The 14516-nt window shown below is 43.4% G+C and overlaps 1 protein-coding gene across 4 annotated transcripts in view; it reads left to right on the top strand.

The window, feature by feature from the left end:
• The window catches only part of dop1a (DOP1 leucine zipper like protein A), a 366113-nt gene that overhangs the window by 76294 nt on the left and 275303 nt on the right, over nucleotides 1-14516 (top strand). For all 4 annotated transcript variants that reach the window (XM_078556811.1, XM_078556812.1, XM_078556813.1 and 1 more), the window contains exon 8: nucleotides 682-791. In XM_078556811.1, coding sequence (XP_078412937.1) covers nucleotides 682-791 — 110 coding nt within the window. The remainder of the gene's footprint in view (nucleotides 1-681; nucleotides 792-14516) is intronic.

A 14516-nucleotide genomic window follows, 5' to 3' on the forward strand; every position in this document is an offset into this window, starting at 1 on the left:
ACTATGATGTACTTTTGAAGGGAGTTTAGTCACTGTTGTAATGTAGGAAACGCGGCAGCCAGTTTGCGCACAGGAAGCTGCTAAAAATGGATAATGACTCAGATAATCTGTTTTGTTTGTGATGTTGCTTGAGGGATAAATATTAGCTAGAACGCTGGGGATAACTTCAGTTCTTCAAAATAGCGTTACGAGATTTTTTACGTTCACCTGAGAGGTCAGATGAGGCCTTGGTTTGAAAGATAGCATCTCTGACAGTGCAGCACTCCCTCAGTACAGCTCTCCTTCAGTCTTGATTTTTGTGCTGAAGTTCTGGAGTGGGACGTAAACTCTCAATCTTCTGACTCAGAACAAAACTGCTACCAGCTGAGCCACGGTTGGCAATTGTTTTAAGACTGAAAGCATACATAGATTGTAAACTGGAATTGAGATTCAGTACTTAGAGTGTGAGTAGAAGTAGATGTTACTTTAACCTGCTAATGGCCAAGGAATTTGCATAAGTTAGATTATTATTGATTTAACAAAATAAATGTGACTTCTCTTTTGCTTTCTTTAAATGGATTACCATTTGGTAAGTAAAAAAATTCTTGCTTTGGAAAGATCAGCTAAAAGCTACAATAGCCAAATAGGTACTTTTCATTTGTATGCATGTTAAAGTCCCTCTTCTTCCTTCAATTTATTTAGGATTCGATAACAATGGTTGTGTTGTAGGCCCTAGAAGCACCAGGCACAGCAATCCAGAGGAACATGCAATCTATTATTTTAACACCTTTTCCAAGGATCTCCTGATTCAGGTACAATAATTATTCCAATATTTGTAGATTCTTGTCACTCTTCGTAATTTTCTACATTAAGATTTGTAATAATGACTGACTTTAATTGGTAAAGCTAGCTTGGGATTATCCAAATGTTTGTGGTCAAAATTTGGTATTCTTGGATTGCATACGTAACTACATGTTCAACAAGGAATGATAAAGACAGAAAATGATGGAAAAATTCAGCAGGTCTAACAGCATCTGTGGAGAGAAAGACAGAGTTAACACTTCGAGTCCGTATGGCTCTTCAGAGCTCTGAAGAAGAGTCATATGTACTCGAAATGTTAACTCTGTCTATCTCTCCACAGATGCTGTTAGACCTGAGTTTTTCCAGCATTTTCTGTTTTTGTTTCAGATTTCCAGTATCCGCAGTATTTTGCTTTTATCTAAGGAATGATAGCGTGTCAGATCTAGTTAAATAAACATGCAGAACGAGTTAGCAACCTAAAGATAAAGGGAACATTTCAAAACTAATGACCAGAATCTAACAAGGTTCATGTTGAAAATCGATGAGAAGATGATTTGTCAAAGATCAAAGTGTTGAATTGGGAATTAACGATTTCAAGGTGGACCAGAAGTAGGAAAGGTTTAAATGAGAGAAACAAAGTACAGGATTTTTAAAAAATCTACTGAAAGCCAAGAGGATGCATCAAAACATAAACTTCCATGAATAGAGATTAGAACAAAACTGGCATTAAATAAAGGTATATGATAAATATGTGTTGTGGGGCTGATAGAAAACAAACATAGTAATAACATGTATAAATGGGAAATCAAGAGAAGGTTAAAGGCCAGGGATAAATAACAAGGCATGTAAAAGGATTAAAAGGTTTTTGGTAGTATTAGTGGTAACACTGTTATACTAGAGCCTTATTGCAGAGTTCCGCCGAAGTCAATGGATATTTGAATGGCCCCGCGGTGGGGCCGGAAAATCCCAGCCTTGAGCACATCATCCAGTTTGACACTTCAGTACAGTACTGCAATGTTGGTGGTGCTGTCTTTTGGTTGAGATGTCAAATCAATGCCCTATTTCTTAGCTGTATGTAGAGGCACTAATCAAAATGAGTAGAGGAATTCTCCCAGTATCTGAGCTTACATCACTAAAACAGATTATCTGGCCATGTACCTGATGGCTGTTGTGTTTCCCCACATTACAATAGACATTACAGCTCTGAGGTGTGATCAGAGAGGGGTTGGGGAGCACTGGGGGAGAATTCCACAAGAACTTGGAGTCTGTTTGTGGCATTTTAATCCTACTACCAAATTAGAATGAAACTTCCAGGTTTGATGTAAGTATGCGTGGCAGCAGACATGATGTGAACCTGCATGAGACAATCACAATGCGAATCCAATGATGGAATTTGGAGGAGGAATTAGCAGGTTGAACCAAGAGAGGGTGACATTCCAACACACTTGACAGCTGTTCCTTGATTTAATGATTTGTTACTTGATGCACTTCTGTGTACAGTGAGGCATCAGAACGAGGTACTCCTCCCCAGCAACAGGAGGAAGAAACATATTGCTATAACAAAGAGGCTGGAGGTGGCTGAAGGGATAAGCAGCAGGAGCATAGAGCCACACTCCTTGAATTAGTGCAGGATGCGCTTTAATGACCTAGCCATTCAGGTAAGGTGAGTACAGTTACACTTTACCTTTTGTGTACATGACCTCCCCCTACCACTACCTCTCAGCCATCCCACTATGGTCTTTCGCTCCTCATGTCACTCCTCCCACTCCTTTCTTCACACCCCCATTTATCCATCCACCATAGCTACTGATTTTGATCCTTTTACAATTTCCCAGTCACTCGTGTATGTTTTCCCCTTTTTCAGAAGAGAATACAGAACATGAGGGAAAGGGAGAGAATCAAAGGTGGGCTCCATTGATTTCCCATTTAACATCAGTAAAGTAATGTGTTGAAGATCAGTGGCATTTCAGCACCCCTGATCATTGGATCTGGAGAGATTGGGACCTTCTAGTTACCTGATGACGCAATTAAATATTAGAAAGCCACATGCCATACACCACTCAGTCATATTTGCTTCATTTCACCAGTGAGTGAAATATGATTGTCTTCATAATGGCAGGGGAAGATCAAACAGAAAAAGAAAGCGTACGATAGGCACAAAGAATACTGCAGATAACCTAGACGAATATAGGAAGTGCAGGGACGAAGTAAAAAAGGAAATAATGAAATCAAAGAGAGGGCATGAAAAAAGAAGTAAAGTTAAAGATAACCCAGAGATGTTTTACCAATACATTAATGCAAAAGGTTGGTTAAGGAAAAAGTGGGACCTATCAGAGATGAAGATGGAAACTTGTGTGTAGATGCAGATTCTGTGGGAAGGGTTTTGAATGAATATTTTGTCTCCGTGTTTACAAAGGAAAGGGAGGATGTAGATATAGTAGTCCAGGAGGAACACTGGGATATTGGATGGGATAGTCATAGAGAGGAAGTACTCGAAGGGTTGAAATCCTTGAAAGTTGGTATGTCACCAGGGCCAGATGGATTGTTTCCAAGGCTGCTGAAGGAAGTCAGGGAGGAGATAGCAGATGCTCTGAGGATGATTTTCCAATCTTCACTAGATATAGGGGAGGTACTGGAGGACTGGAGAAATGCAACCGTAGTTCCATTGTTTAAAAAGGGATCAAAGGAAATGCCAAAGAATTATAGGCCAGTTAGTCTTACATCGGTGATGAGCAAATTAGTAGAATCAATCCTGAGAGATAGGATTAACTGTCATGTGGAAAGGCATGGACTAGTCAGGGATGGTCAGCATGGATTTGTTAAAGGAAGGTCTTGCCTCGTAAATTTGATTCAATTCTTTGGAGGAAGTGACAAGAAGGGTTGATGAAGGTAGTGCAGTGGATGTTGTGTACATGGATTTTAGCAAGGCATTTGACAAGGTCCCACATGGCAGATTGGTCAGGAAAGTAAAAGCCCATGGGATTCAGGGTAATGTGGCAAACTGGATAAAAGGTTGGCTTTGTAACAGGAAACAAAGGGTAATGGTCGATGGATGCCCTTGCGAATGGAAAGTTGTCTAAAGTGGTGTTCCACAGGGCTTGGTGTTGGGACCCTCACTGTTTGTGTTATATATTAACGATTTGGACGTGAACGTGGGGGTCACGATTGGGAAATTTGCAGATGACACAAAGATTGGCCGGGTAGTGGATAGTGTAGAGGATAGCCATAATCTCCAAAACGATATAGATGGGTTAGTGGAGTGGGCGGTAAAATGGCAGATGGATTTTAACATAGAGAAGTGTGAGGTCATACATTTAGGGAGGTCAAACAGTTACAGGGATTACACAATAAATGGGAATATGCTAAGAGGGGTAGATGAAGCGAGAGATCTTGGCGTACAAGTACACAGGTCCATGAAGGCAGCAATTCAAGTAGACAAGGTTGTAAAGAAGGCATATGGAATGTTCTCCTTCATTGGCAGAGGTATAGAATATAAAAGTAAGGATATAATGTTGGAATTGTATAAAACACTGGTGAGGCCACAACTGGAGGATTGTGTGCAGTTCTGGTCACCACATTACAGGAAGGACGTAATAGCTCTGGAGAGAATGCAGAGGAGGTTTACAAGAATGTTGCCAGGGTTAGAAAAGTGTAGCCACGAGGAGAGATTGGATGGATAGGTTGGGGTTATTTTCCTTAGAACAAAGAAGGCTGAGAGGTGACTTGATTGAGGTGTACAAAATTATGAGGGGAATAGATAGAGTGGACAGGATAAAATTGTTTCCCTTGGTGGAGAATTCTAGAACCAGGGGGCATAGACTCAAGAGAAGTGGCAGAAGGTGTAGGGGGGACATGAGGAAGAACTTTTTTATGCAGAGGGTAGTGGGTGTCTGGAATTCGCTGCCCAAGTTGGTGGTAGAGACAGAAACTCTCAACTCTTTTTTAAAAAGTACTTGGATCTGCACGACTATGGGCCGGGTGCAGGAAGGTGGGATTAGAAAGGGCACCTGGGTATCCTCGGCTGGAGCGGACAAGATGGGCCGAATGGCCGCCTCCTGTGCTGTAACTTTTCTATGGTGCTATGGCAAGTTGCAATGTTCTTAGCTTATCAATGCTAATTCATATTTATCTTCTCCAGGGCCTTCACCTGTACAGCAGCAGCTGTTGGACCTCCTGGATGCGAATCCTCAAAGGAGTTGATTCCTTCTGAGCGTACACTGTTGCAAGACATGTGTTTACCATGCACCAGCACAGATACTTACACTTTGATGTGTCCAGTTATATAGATAGCTTGGTTTTTTACCTAGTGACTCTCAGTTTGCAAGTGAGCAAGAGAAGACAGTGATGGCAGGGTTAGCTGTGTAGGGTATGTGTTAGAGAGTGCAGACCTCTGGAATTCCCCCTCCTGTAGACACCAACCAGCCATGGTCTCGGCCACATCCCATCTTGAACCGCTTCTAGCTCAACCTACTTGTGGACCTTGGCGCTACCCAAGCACCCAGTGATGGAAGAGGCTGCGCCCCTGGCCTGCTGGGGCCTAAACCCCTGGAACCAGAGCCCCTATCCATTCTATCCCCTATCCTTCCATGGCAGTGTGGTTTCAAGTGGTGCTAGCCGAGGAGTAGCCGCAGGGACAGAGGCAGGGATGAGGAGCTGAGTCCAGGAAAGGTGGAACAAACCAGATAGGGTGGAGGAGGGGATGAAAGTGGATCTGGATTGGGGGGGAGGGAAGAAAAGGTTGAGTAAGTAGGGGTACATGGAGAGGGAATATGGCCCTTCAAAGACTGATGGATATGCAGAATGAATTGTTCGGTGCATTAGCAGGCCTGCCACAGAGCCTCTTGTTACTGTCAAAGCATGGTGGAGTCTGGCTCTACTGTGAAGCAGAGCAGAGCTTGGAGTCCATCCTTTGCAGCATGGCCTTCCTTGCAGATGTGGCTATGATTAGCATCTGGTGGTCACTGCGTCAGCTTCCATTGCAGCATAGGCAGAGCACCCAACGTCTGAGCACTGTAGTAGAAGCTCAGAAATGGAGGTCATGAGATTCAAGCCTATTGCCAGGCTCAGACTGCTTCCAATCATTGCTGCAGACCTGTGCTAAAAGGGGCATGCAGGCTCTCAGCAGTCTAGCAATCTGCCCTGCAACAGATTGCCAGGATTGACGTGGTGCCACTCTGGGGAATGCCAGTGGCTCAGTGGTACAAACCTGCTGCCCTCTCTCGGGATGACAGCATTCCTGCTCCCACCACTGCCACTCCCCAATGGCCTTGCTGTTGCCTCTCAGAAAGCCAACCAGACTGCTGACACCGATGCCAAAGTGGTATATCCAAAACAAAAACAGAAATACCTGGAAAAACTCAGCAGGTCTGGCAGCATCGGCGGAGAAGAACAAAGTTGACGTTTCGAGTCCTCATGATCCTTCAACAGAACTAAGTAAAAATAGGAGAGGGGTGAAATCTAAGCTGGTTTAAGGTGGGGGGAGAGAAATGGGGGGTGGTGGTTGTAGGGACAAGCAAGCAGTGATAGGAGCAGATAATCAAAATATGTCACAGACAAAAGGAACAAAGAGGTGTTGAAGGTGGTGATATTATCTAAGAGAATGTGCTAATTAAGGATGGATGGCAGGACACGCAAGGTACAGATAGCTCTAGTGGGGCTGGGGTGAAATAAGACTAAAAGGGCATAAAAGGTATAGATTTAAAAATAATGGAAATAGGTGGGAAAAGAAAAATCTATATAAATTATTGGAAAAAACAAAAGGGAGGGGGAAGAAACGGAAAGGGGGTGGGGATGGAGGAGGGAGTTCAAGATCTAAAGTTGTTGAACTCAATATTCAGTCCGGAAGGCTGTAAAGTGCCTAGTCGGAAAATGAGGTGCTGTTCCTCCAGTTTGCGTTGAGCTTCACTGGAACAATGCAGCAAGCCAAGGACAGACATGTGGGCAAGAGAGCAGGGTGGAGTGTTAAAATGGCAAGTGACAGGGAGGTCTGGGTCATTCTTGCGGACAGACCGAAGGTGTTCTGCAAAGCGGTCGCCCAGTCTGCGTTTGGTCTCTCCAATGTAGAGGAGACCGCATTGGGAGCAACGAATGCAGTAGATTAAGTTGGGGAAAATGCAAGTGAAATGCTGCTTCACTTGAAAGGAGTGTTTGGGCCGTTAGACGGTGAGGAGAGAGGAAGTGAAGGGGCAGGTGTTGCATATTTTGCGTATACATGGGGAGGTGCCGTATGTGGAGGTTGAGGAGTAGGGGGTGATGGAGGAGTGGACCAGGGTGTCACGGAGGGAACGATCCCTGCGGAATGCCGCCGGGGGGGTGAAGGGAAGATGTGTTTGGTGGTGGCATCATGCTGGAGTTGGCGGAAATGATGGAGGATGATCCTTTGAATGCGAAGGCTGGTGGGGTGATAAGTGAGGACAAGGGGGACCCTATCATGTTTCTGGGAGGGAGGAGAAGGCGTGAGGGCGGATGCGCGGGAGATGGGCCGGACACGGTTGAGGGTCCTGTCAACGACCGTGGGTGGAAAACCTCAGTTAAGGAAGAAGGAGGACATGTCAGAGGAACTGTTTTTGAAGGTAGCATCATCAGAACAGATACGACGGAGCCGAAGGAACTGAGAGAATGGGATGGAGTCCTTACAGGAAGCGGGGTGTAAGGAGCTGTAGTCGAGGTAGCTGTGGGAGTCGTTAGGCTTGTAATGGATATTGGTGGACAGTCTATCACCAGAAATTGAGACAGAGCGGTCAAGGAAGGGAAGGGAAGTGTCAGAGATGGACCATGTGAAAATGATGGAGGGGTGGAGATTGGAAGCAAAATTAATAAATTTTTCCAGGTCCCGACGAGCACATTAAGCAGCACCGAAGTAATCACCGATGTACCGGAGAAAGAGTTGTGGGAGGGGGCCGGAGTAGGACTGGAACAAGGAATGTTCCACATACCCCATTAAGAGACAGGCATAGCTGGGGCCCATGCGGGTACCCATAGCCACACCTTTTATTTGAAGGAAGTGAGAGGAGTTAAAGGAGAAATTGTTCAGTGTGAGAACAAGTTCAGCCAGATGGAGCAGAGTAGTGGTGGATGGGGATCGTTGGGGCCTCTGTTCAAGGAAGAAGCTGAGAGCCCTCAGACCATCCTGGTGGGGGATGGAGGTATAGAGGGATTGGACATCCATGGTGAAGAGGAGGCGGTTGGGGCCAGGAAACTGGAAATTGTTGATGTGACGTAAGGTGTCAGAGGCCCTCAACCGTGTCCGGCCCATCTCCCGCCTATCCGCCCTCACGCCTTCTTCTCCCTCCCAGAAACATGATAGGGTCCCCCTTGTCACCCCACCAGCCTCCGCATTCAAAGCATCATCCTCCGCCATTTCTGCCAACTGCAGCATGATGCCACCACCAAACATATCTTCCCTTCACCCCCCTGGCGGCATTCCGTAGGGATCGTTCCCTCCGGGACACCCTGGTCCACTCCTCCATCACCCCCTACTCCTCAACCCCCACCTATGGCACCTCCCCATGCCCATGCAGAAGATGCAACACCTGCCCCTTCATTTCCTCTCTCCTTACCGTCCAATAGCCCAAACACTCCTTTCAAGTGAAGCAGCATTTCACTTGCATTTCCCCTAACTTAGTCTACTGCATTCGTTGCTCCCAATGCGGTCTCCTCTACATTGGAGAGACCAAACGCAAACTGGGCGACCGCTTTGCAGAACACCTGCGGTCTGTCCGCAAGCATGACCCAAACCTCCCTGTTGCTTGCCATTTTAACACACCACCCTGCTCTCTTGCCCACATGTCTGTCCTTGGCTTGCTGCATTGTTCCAGTGAAGCCCAACATAAACTGGAGGAACAGCACCTCATCTTCCGACTAGGCACTTTACAGCCTTCTGGGCTGAATATTGAATTCAACAACTTTAGATCTTGAACTCCCTCCTCCATCCCCACCCCCATTTCCGTTTCTTCCCCCTCCCTTTTGTTTTTTCCAATAATTTATATAGATTTTTCTTTTCCCACCTATTTCCATTATTTTTAAATCTATAACTGTAATACCCTGTCTGACTTTCCACCCCAGCCCCACTAGAGCTGTACCTTGCGTGTCCTGCCATCCATCCTTAATTAGCACATTCTCTTAGATAATATCACCACCTTCAACACCTCTTTGTTCCTTTTGTCTGTGACATATTTTGATTATCTGCTCCTATCACTGCTTGCTTGTCCCTACAACCACCAACTCCACCCCCCAACTTCTCCCTCTCTCTCTCTCTCTCTCTCTCTCTCTCTTCCCCCCCCCCCCCCACCCCCCACCTTCAACCAGCTTATATTTCACCCCTCTCCTAACTTCATTCAGTTCTGCTGAAGGGTCATGAGGACTCAAAACGTCAACTTTTTTCTTCTCCGCCGATGCTGCCAGACCTGCTGAGTTTTTCCAGGTGATTCCGTTTTTGTTTTTGACTGTTTATTGCTATTGGTTATCCCTTGCTTGTGAGGATGGTTATCTTCCATGAGTCCAAAAGTGTCTGATGAGGCCTATTTCGGATCTTCAGACTTAATGGCACATAGGACGTTTGTTGTCATGTAGGATGTCTGGTTGTGCGCTCAGTTTGGGGCATGGTGTGTTCTTTTAGCTGCTTTTGCTTTACCTCTTCATTTTGTCATCTTTGAGTCTCAAAATACAGACACTGCACCATCTGATTTGATCCTCCCCATGAGGATTTTAGTCCCAGTTCTGTTTAGATGCATCTAGCATGTGCCTATGTAAAGGCAAGGAGCATAATAAATAAAGCTGATGAACTAAGGGCACAGAGACACATAGCAGTATGATATCATTGCTATAAGGGAAACTTGGCTAAGGAGGGGCAAAAATGGCAGCTCAACATCCCTCGATAAAGTTTTCAGGCAGGATAGGGAGTGGGGGTGAAAAGGTGGGGGTGTAGCATTATTGGTCGAAGAATCAATTACAGCTATGCGGAGGGATGATATACTAAATGAAGCATCAAATGAGGTCATATGGATTGAGCTCAGAAATAAAAAAAGAGGCAGCCACATTGCTAGGAATTTACTATATACCCCCAAATAGTGGTAGGGAGTTGAAGAGCAAAGGTAGACAGATTTCTGAGTGCAAAAACAATAGGACAGTAATTGTTGGGGACTTCAATTACCCTAATATCAATCGGGATATGAACAGTGTGAAGGGCACAGAGGGTGCAAAATTCTTGAACTGTATTAAAGAGAACTTTTTCAGCCAGCGCATAACAAGCCCAATGAGAGGGGGTGCAATTCTAGATTTAGTTTTAGGATATGAAGCCAAGCAAGTGGATGAAGTAGCAGCGGGGGACTATTTTGGAGATAGTGACCATAATATAGTTAGATTTATCATCATCATGGAAAAGGACAAATATAGAACATGAGTGAAAGTTCTAAGATAAAAGCAAAATCCTGCAGATGCTGGAAATAAAAACAGAAAATGCTGGAAAACTCAGCATCTGTGGAGAGAGAAACAGCATTAACGTTTTGAGTCCATTTGACTTTTCTTCAGAGCTAAGAAGTGCTGAGAGTGGCATAAAGGTAAGAGCAGAATGTGAAAAATGAATAAATAAATACAAATAATTAACATAATTAAAAAATTGGATAAAAAAGGGGTAAATATGGAGGAGAGTGTTCATGGTCTGAAGTTGCCTCTTTTGTTATTTTTAAGTTAAGTTTTTAATTTTTAAAAAATCCTTTTTCCCCAACCCCCACCACGTTCACCTACCCCCCTCCCCAATAGGGCCAGCTTTCACTGGTTTCTATGTAGTGCTTTCAGAGCGCTAACCTGTGTTCTGCTATTAACACATTCTGCTCTTACCTTTATGCCACTATGAACCTTCACCACTACCATTAACACTCCCTTTGTCTTGTGTCCATGACATCTGTGTCAATCTCTCCTTAGCTCCCACCTATTAACTTCTATCTTGTTCCACCCCCCTCTTATACAGTATAAAATCTATCACATTTCTACTTCTCTTTAGCCCTGAAAAAGAGATACGGACTCAAAACGTTAACTGTTTCTCTCTCCACAGACCTGTGGAGTTTTTCCAGCATTTTTTGTTCTTATTTCAGATTTTCAGCATCTGCAGTACTTTGCTTTCATCAGAACAGGAGTTGGGTTTGATGAAGATTAAGTGACACGATTTAAATCACAACTGTATTATACTAAGCAAGCATGCAATTCAGTGGTTTTTGAAAAGCATAAATCGCAAAACTAGGTCAATTCTGAAAAAAGCTAGTTCTTATTTCTAAAAGAGAAACCAAAATTTAAATTTTACTTTTTACAGATATTATACTTTTAAGAAGGAAAGGATATCAAATATTAAAGTAAGGTTACCTCAATCCCCGAGGGTGTGAGAGACTTGTTAGGTTCAGAACGAATCGAAAACATCTAAAATTATAAACAACTCAAACATAATTAGAATGAACTTGGTGTTATTTAATTAATGATAATTAATGATAACATCATAGATGATGTTCATTTGATCATTAATAGACCACCCCTAATAAATATCCCATATTTGATGAAAGGACCACCTTTGATAATGAGTGTCTGTTCAATTTTGCTTAATCAAGGTACGTGTTCCAGGAAGACAAGAGGATTTGAGGCCTAATATTCTTCTATCAGATTGCGGTTTTAATTATCAGAGCTAGTATTTTGTGCCTACGTGCCAGTGTAATAGCAAGAACCATAGAATACTTTTTTTTTTAGGTGTTATTCTCGGTGAATTCGCATTGTTGTGAAGTGAATTGAATTAACCAAAATTGTGTTTACAAGCTAGTTTTGACTCCTGTTAAAATATGCTTTACTGTGAGTAACTTTATATTCCCATATTAATTCCATATTATTTGATCCTTTTTCCTTCACATCTTGGGATGTGGCAATCTTGGCAAAGCCAAATGGTTGCCCATCCACAGTTGTTCTGAGGTGGCAATGGTGGGTCTTCTTGAACTACTGCAGTCTGTTACTGGTGCTCTGACATTGAATTTAAATATGATTTCTAAGATTTTCAACCAGCAGCGGCATATGCCATAGTGAGAATGGTGTGCAACTTGAAGGCTATGGTATTCCCATGATCTTGATGTTCTTTGTTTGTCTTGGTGTGTGATCGCTTTCCACATAGACATAGGAGAAACTATCCACAGAGAAAGAATTTTTTAATGACATCCCTTTATAAACCACATCTTGATGTCAATCTTGGCTGTTATATTTCTATTAGTCAGTTGGTGAGGAAAGACACCAGAGCCAGTCTTTACTTGAAATAGAATTATTCACAGAGTAAAACATTCCAGGTATATACCTCCTGACTCCAATGTCTCTCTTTTTTAAATAGACTCTTTTGAGATAAACCATCGACATAATCTCTGATAGTCCAGTGGTTTGTATTTGGCACTCTCACTATTGCGGCCCATGTTTGATTCCTGGCCAGCAAATCAAAAATGGTCTAATGGATAAGGCGTCTGATTTGGATGTGAACCGCGATTTAGACTGGTTTAATAACACTAACACCCGTTTCACTTACCCATTTATGTTAATGTCCAGCTCGCAGCCAAAGCCATCCACAGCCTGAAAACAGTGGCACTCAGTATCAAGAGTGTGCAGTGGACATCTGTCCAAACTGACCCCCATTCGGACGGAATTTTACATTGGTCCTGCATTCCAACACCTTTCAAGGGAGCCACAACCCCACAATTTGAGCTGTCCTGCAGAAATTCCCTATGTGCCTTTCCGTTTGGCATGAAGGAGTTTCCTGTATGGCCTGCTGCTGCACACCCTCCACTTCCTTGCCTTCCTCTATCGTGAGGACACGCGGTGGTGTTCTGCCCTGCTGCCTGGTGGGGGAGGTCCATCTACGTGGAAGTCGTCCTTTCTCCATCGAGGACCTGCCATGGAGGGTGCTACATGCAGTAGTGCCATAGGTTTAAAGTGGTTCATAGATTCCTAGGCCATATGTATTTTCTGTGGCCATGTTCTATGTGTACATAGATTGCCATAGGTTGCAGCCCCTTTTTTCATTATTTGAAGTGGCTGATCCTCAATTTTTGGCTGCACAAACCCCATGCTCCTGATCTTTGATCACTTGGTATGGAGGGGGCAGAGAGAGAGAGAAAGACTTCCTTGTAAGCCTGCTTCTGGGCCTGGCCAAGGTGGCCATCAACAGGTCCTGGCAGCTGGGCCCCTCTTCCGTGGCTATATTTGCGGCCAGGTGGCCATGGAGAGGGAATACATGCTGTCTGCCGGTACACTTGAGGCCTTCTGTGTACGGTGGATACCACTGGGGCTGGGGTGCATCATCACCCCCGGAAATGACATTTAAATTTGATTTTGTAAATTTCCTTTGACGTTTTTATATATGTGCTGAAGTAATTATACAGCCAATACCTGTATATACTTAAACCTCAATTGATACAATTAACATTGGTTCAGTGATAGCACTCTTACCTGGGTCTCAGGGTTTTAGAACCCACAACTTTCTATCTAGAGATTTAAGCATATAATCTTGACCAATATATCAGTATGGAATTGAGAGAATTCTACATTCTCATGTCATCTTTCAGATGAGATGTAATTCCATAACCAACATCTTTGGTCACTTGTCTCATCTTTGTGAGGACTTGCTTTGCAAAATTTTGTTCTAATACATTCATGGGATGTGGGTGTTGCTGTCAAGGCCTGCATTCCCAGCCATAATTGTCCTTGGTGGTGGTAAGCTGCCTTCTTGAGCCATTACAGTATTCTATCACATCCTGATTTGTGCCTTGTAGCGGGTAGGGAGTCAGGAGCTGAGTTACTTGCTGAAAAATATGCAGTTTCTGAATTGCCACAGTATTTATGGTCTAGTTAACTTTCTGGTCAATGGTGATCCCCTAGGTGTTGATGGTAGAGAAATTCAAAAATGGTAATGCCTTTAAATGTCACGGGAGGTGGTGAGACTCTTGTTGGAGATGATCATGCAGGCTACATGCCACTTATCAGCCCTAGCCTGAATGTTATCTGTTGCAAACAGGCACAGATTGCTTCCCCCTCCAGTTAATTTCATTGACCTCTGCTATTCATGGCTGGATTTGCCCACCACATTTGCTTTAATAACAAAAGTGACTACAGTTCAAAATATTTAATAATCTCTGAAGCTGTTTGGGATTCTGAGTTTATACTTTTTCTTTAGTATGTCTTGAGCATTGTCTATATATGTAAAAAAAAAAAGTAGTCTTTTGGTATTTTTCTACAGTTTGTATTAAGGTAGCCTGGAATATACATCCACCATCTGGTAAAGTTGTCTCTAAAATAGAAGTTCCTAATTAATTTATAACAAAATTTCGGATTAGAAGAAGTTGGTGTTGTTTTCTTGGTTAATCTATTTATTTTTCCTGTTCAGTAACAGCTGACTGAGGCCTATTTTGGGTAGACTGATTCTGATTGACTCCTGGTTTCTGATGCAAAGCCATCATCCTAAAACATTTCTACCTGAAGTATTTCCATTTTTTGGTGTTAATTTCAGATTTCTAGCATCATAATATTTACTTCTCATTTTTGGCCTTGTTCAGTGAATTCAGTGACTTACCTGTGACAGCTGTTCAACCTTTTCTCATGTCATGCATTTTTCAGAAATTTGAATCCAATTACAATTTATTGCCTATCCCTAATTGCTCTTTGAGAAGGTGGTGGTGAGCTGCCTTCTTGAACCGCTGCAGGGAGGTGTCAGCTGTGGCTCAGTT

The sequence above is a fragment of the Cetorhinus maximus genome, chromosome 14, assembly GCF_964194155.1.
Source record: "Cetorhinus maximus chromosome 14, sCetMax3.hap1.1, whole genome shotgun sequence".
NCBI lineage: Eukaryota > Metazoa > Chordata > Chondrichthyes > Lamniformes > Cetorhinidae > Cetorhinus > Cetorhinus maximus.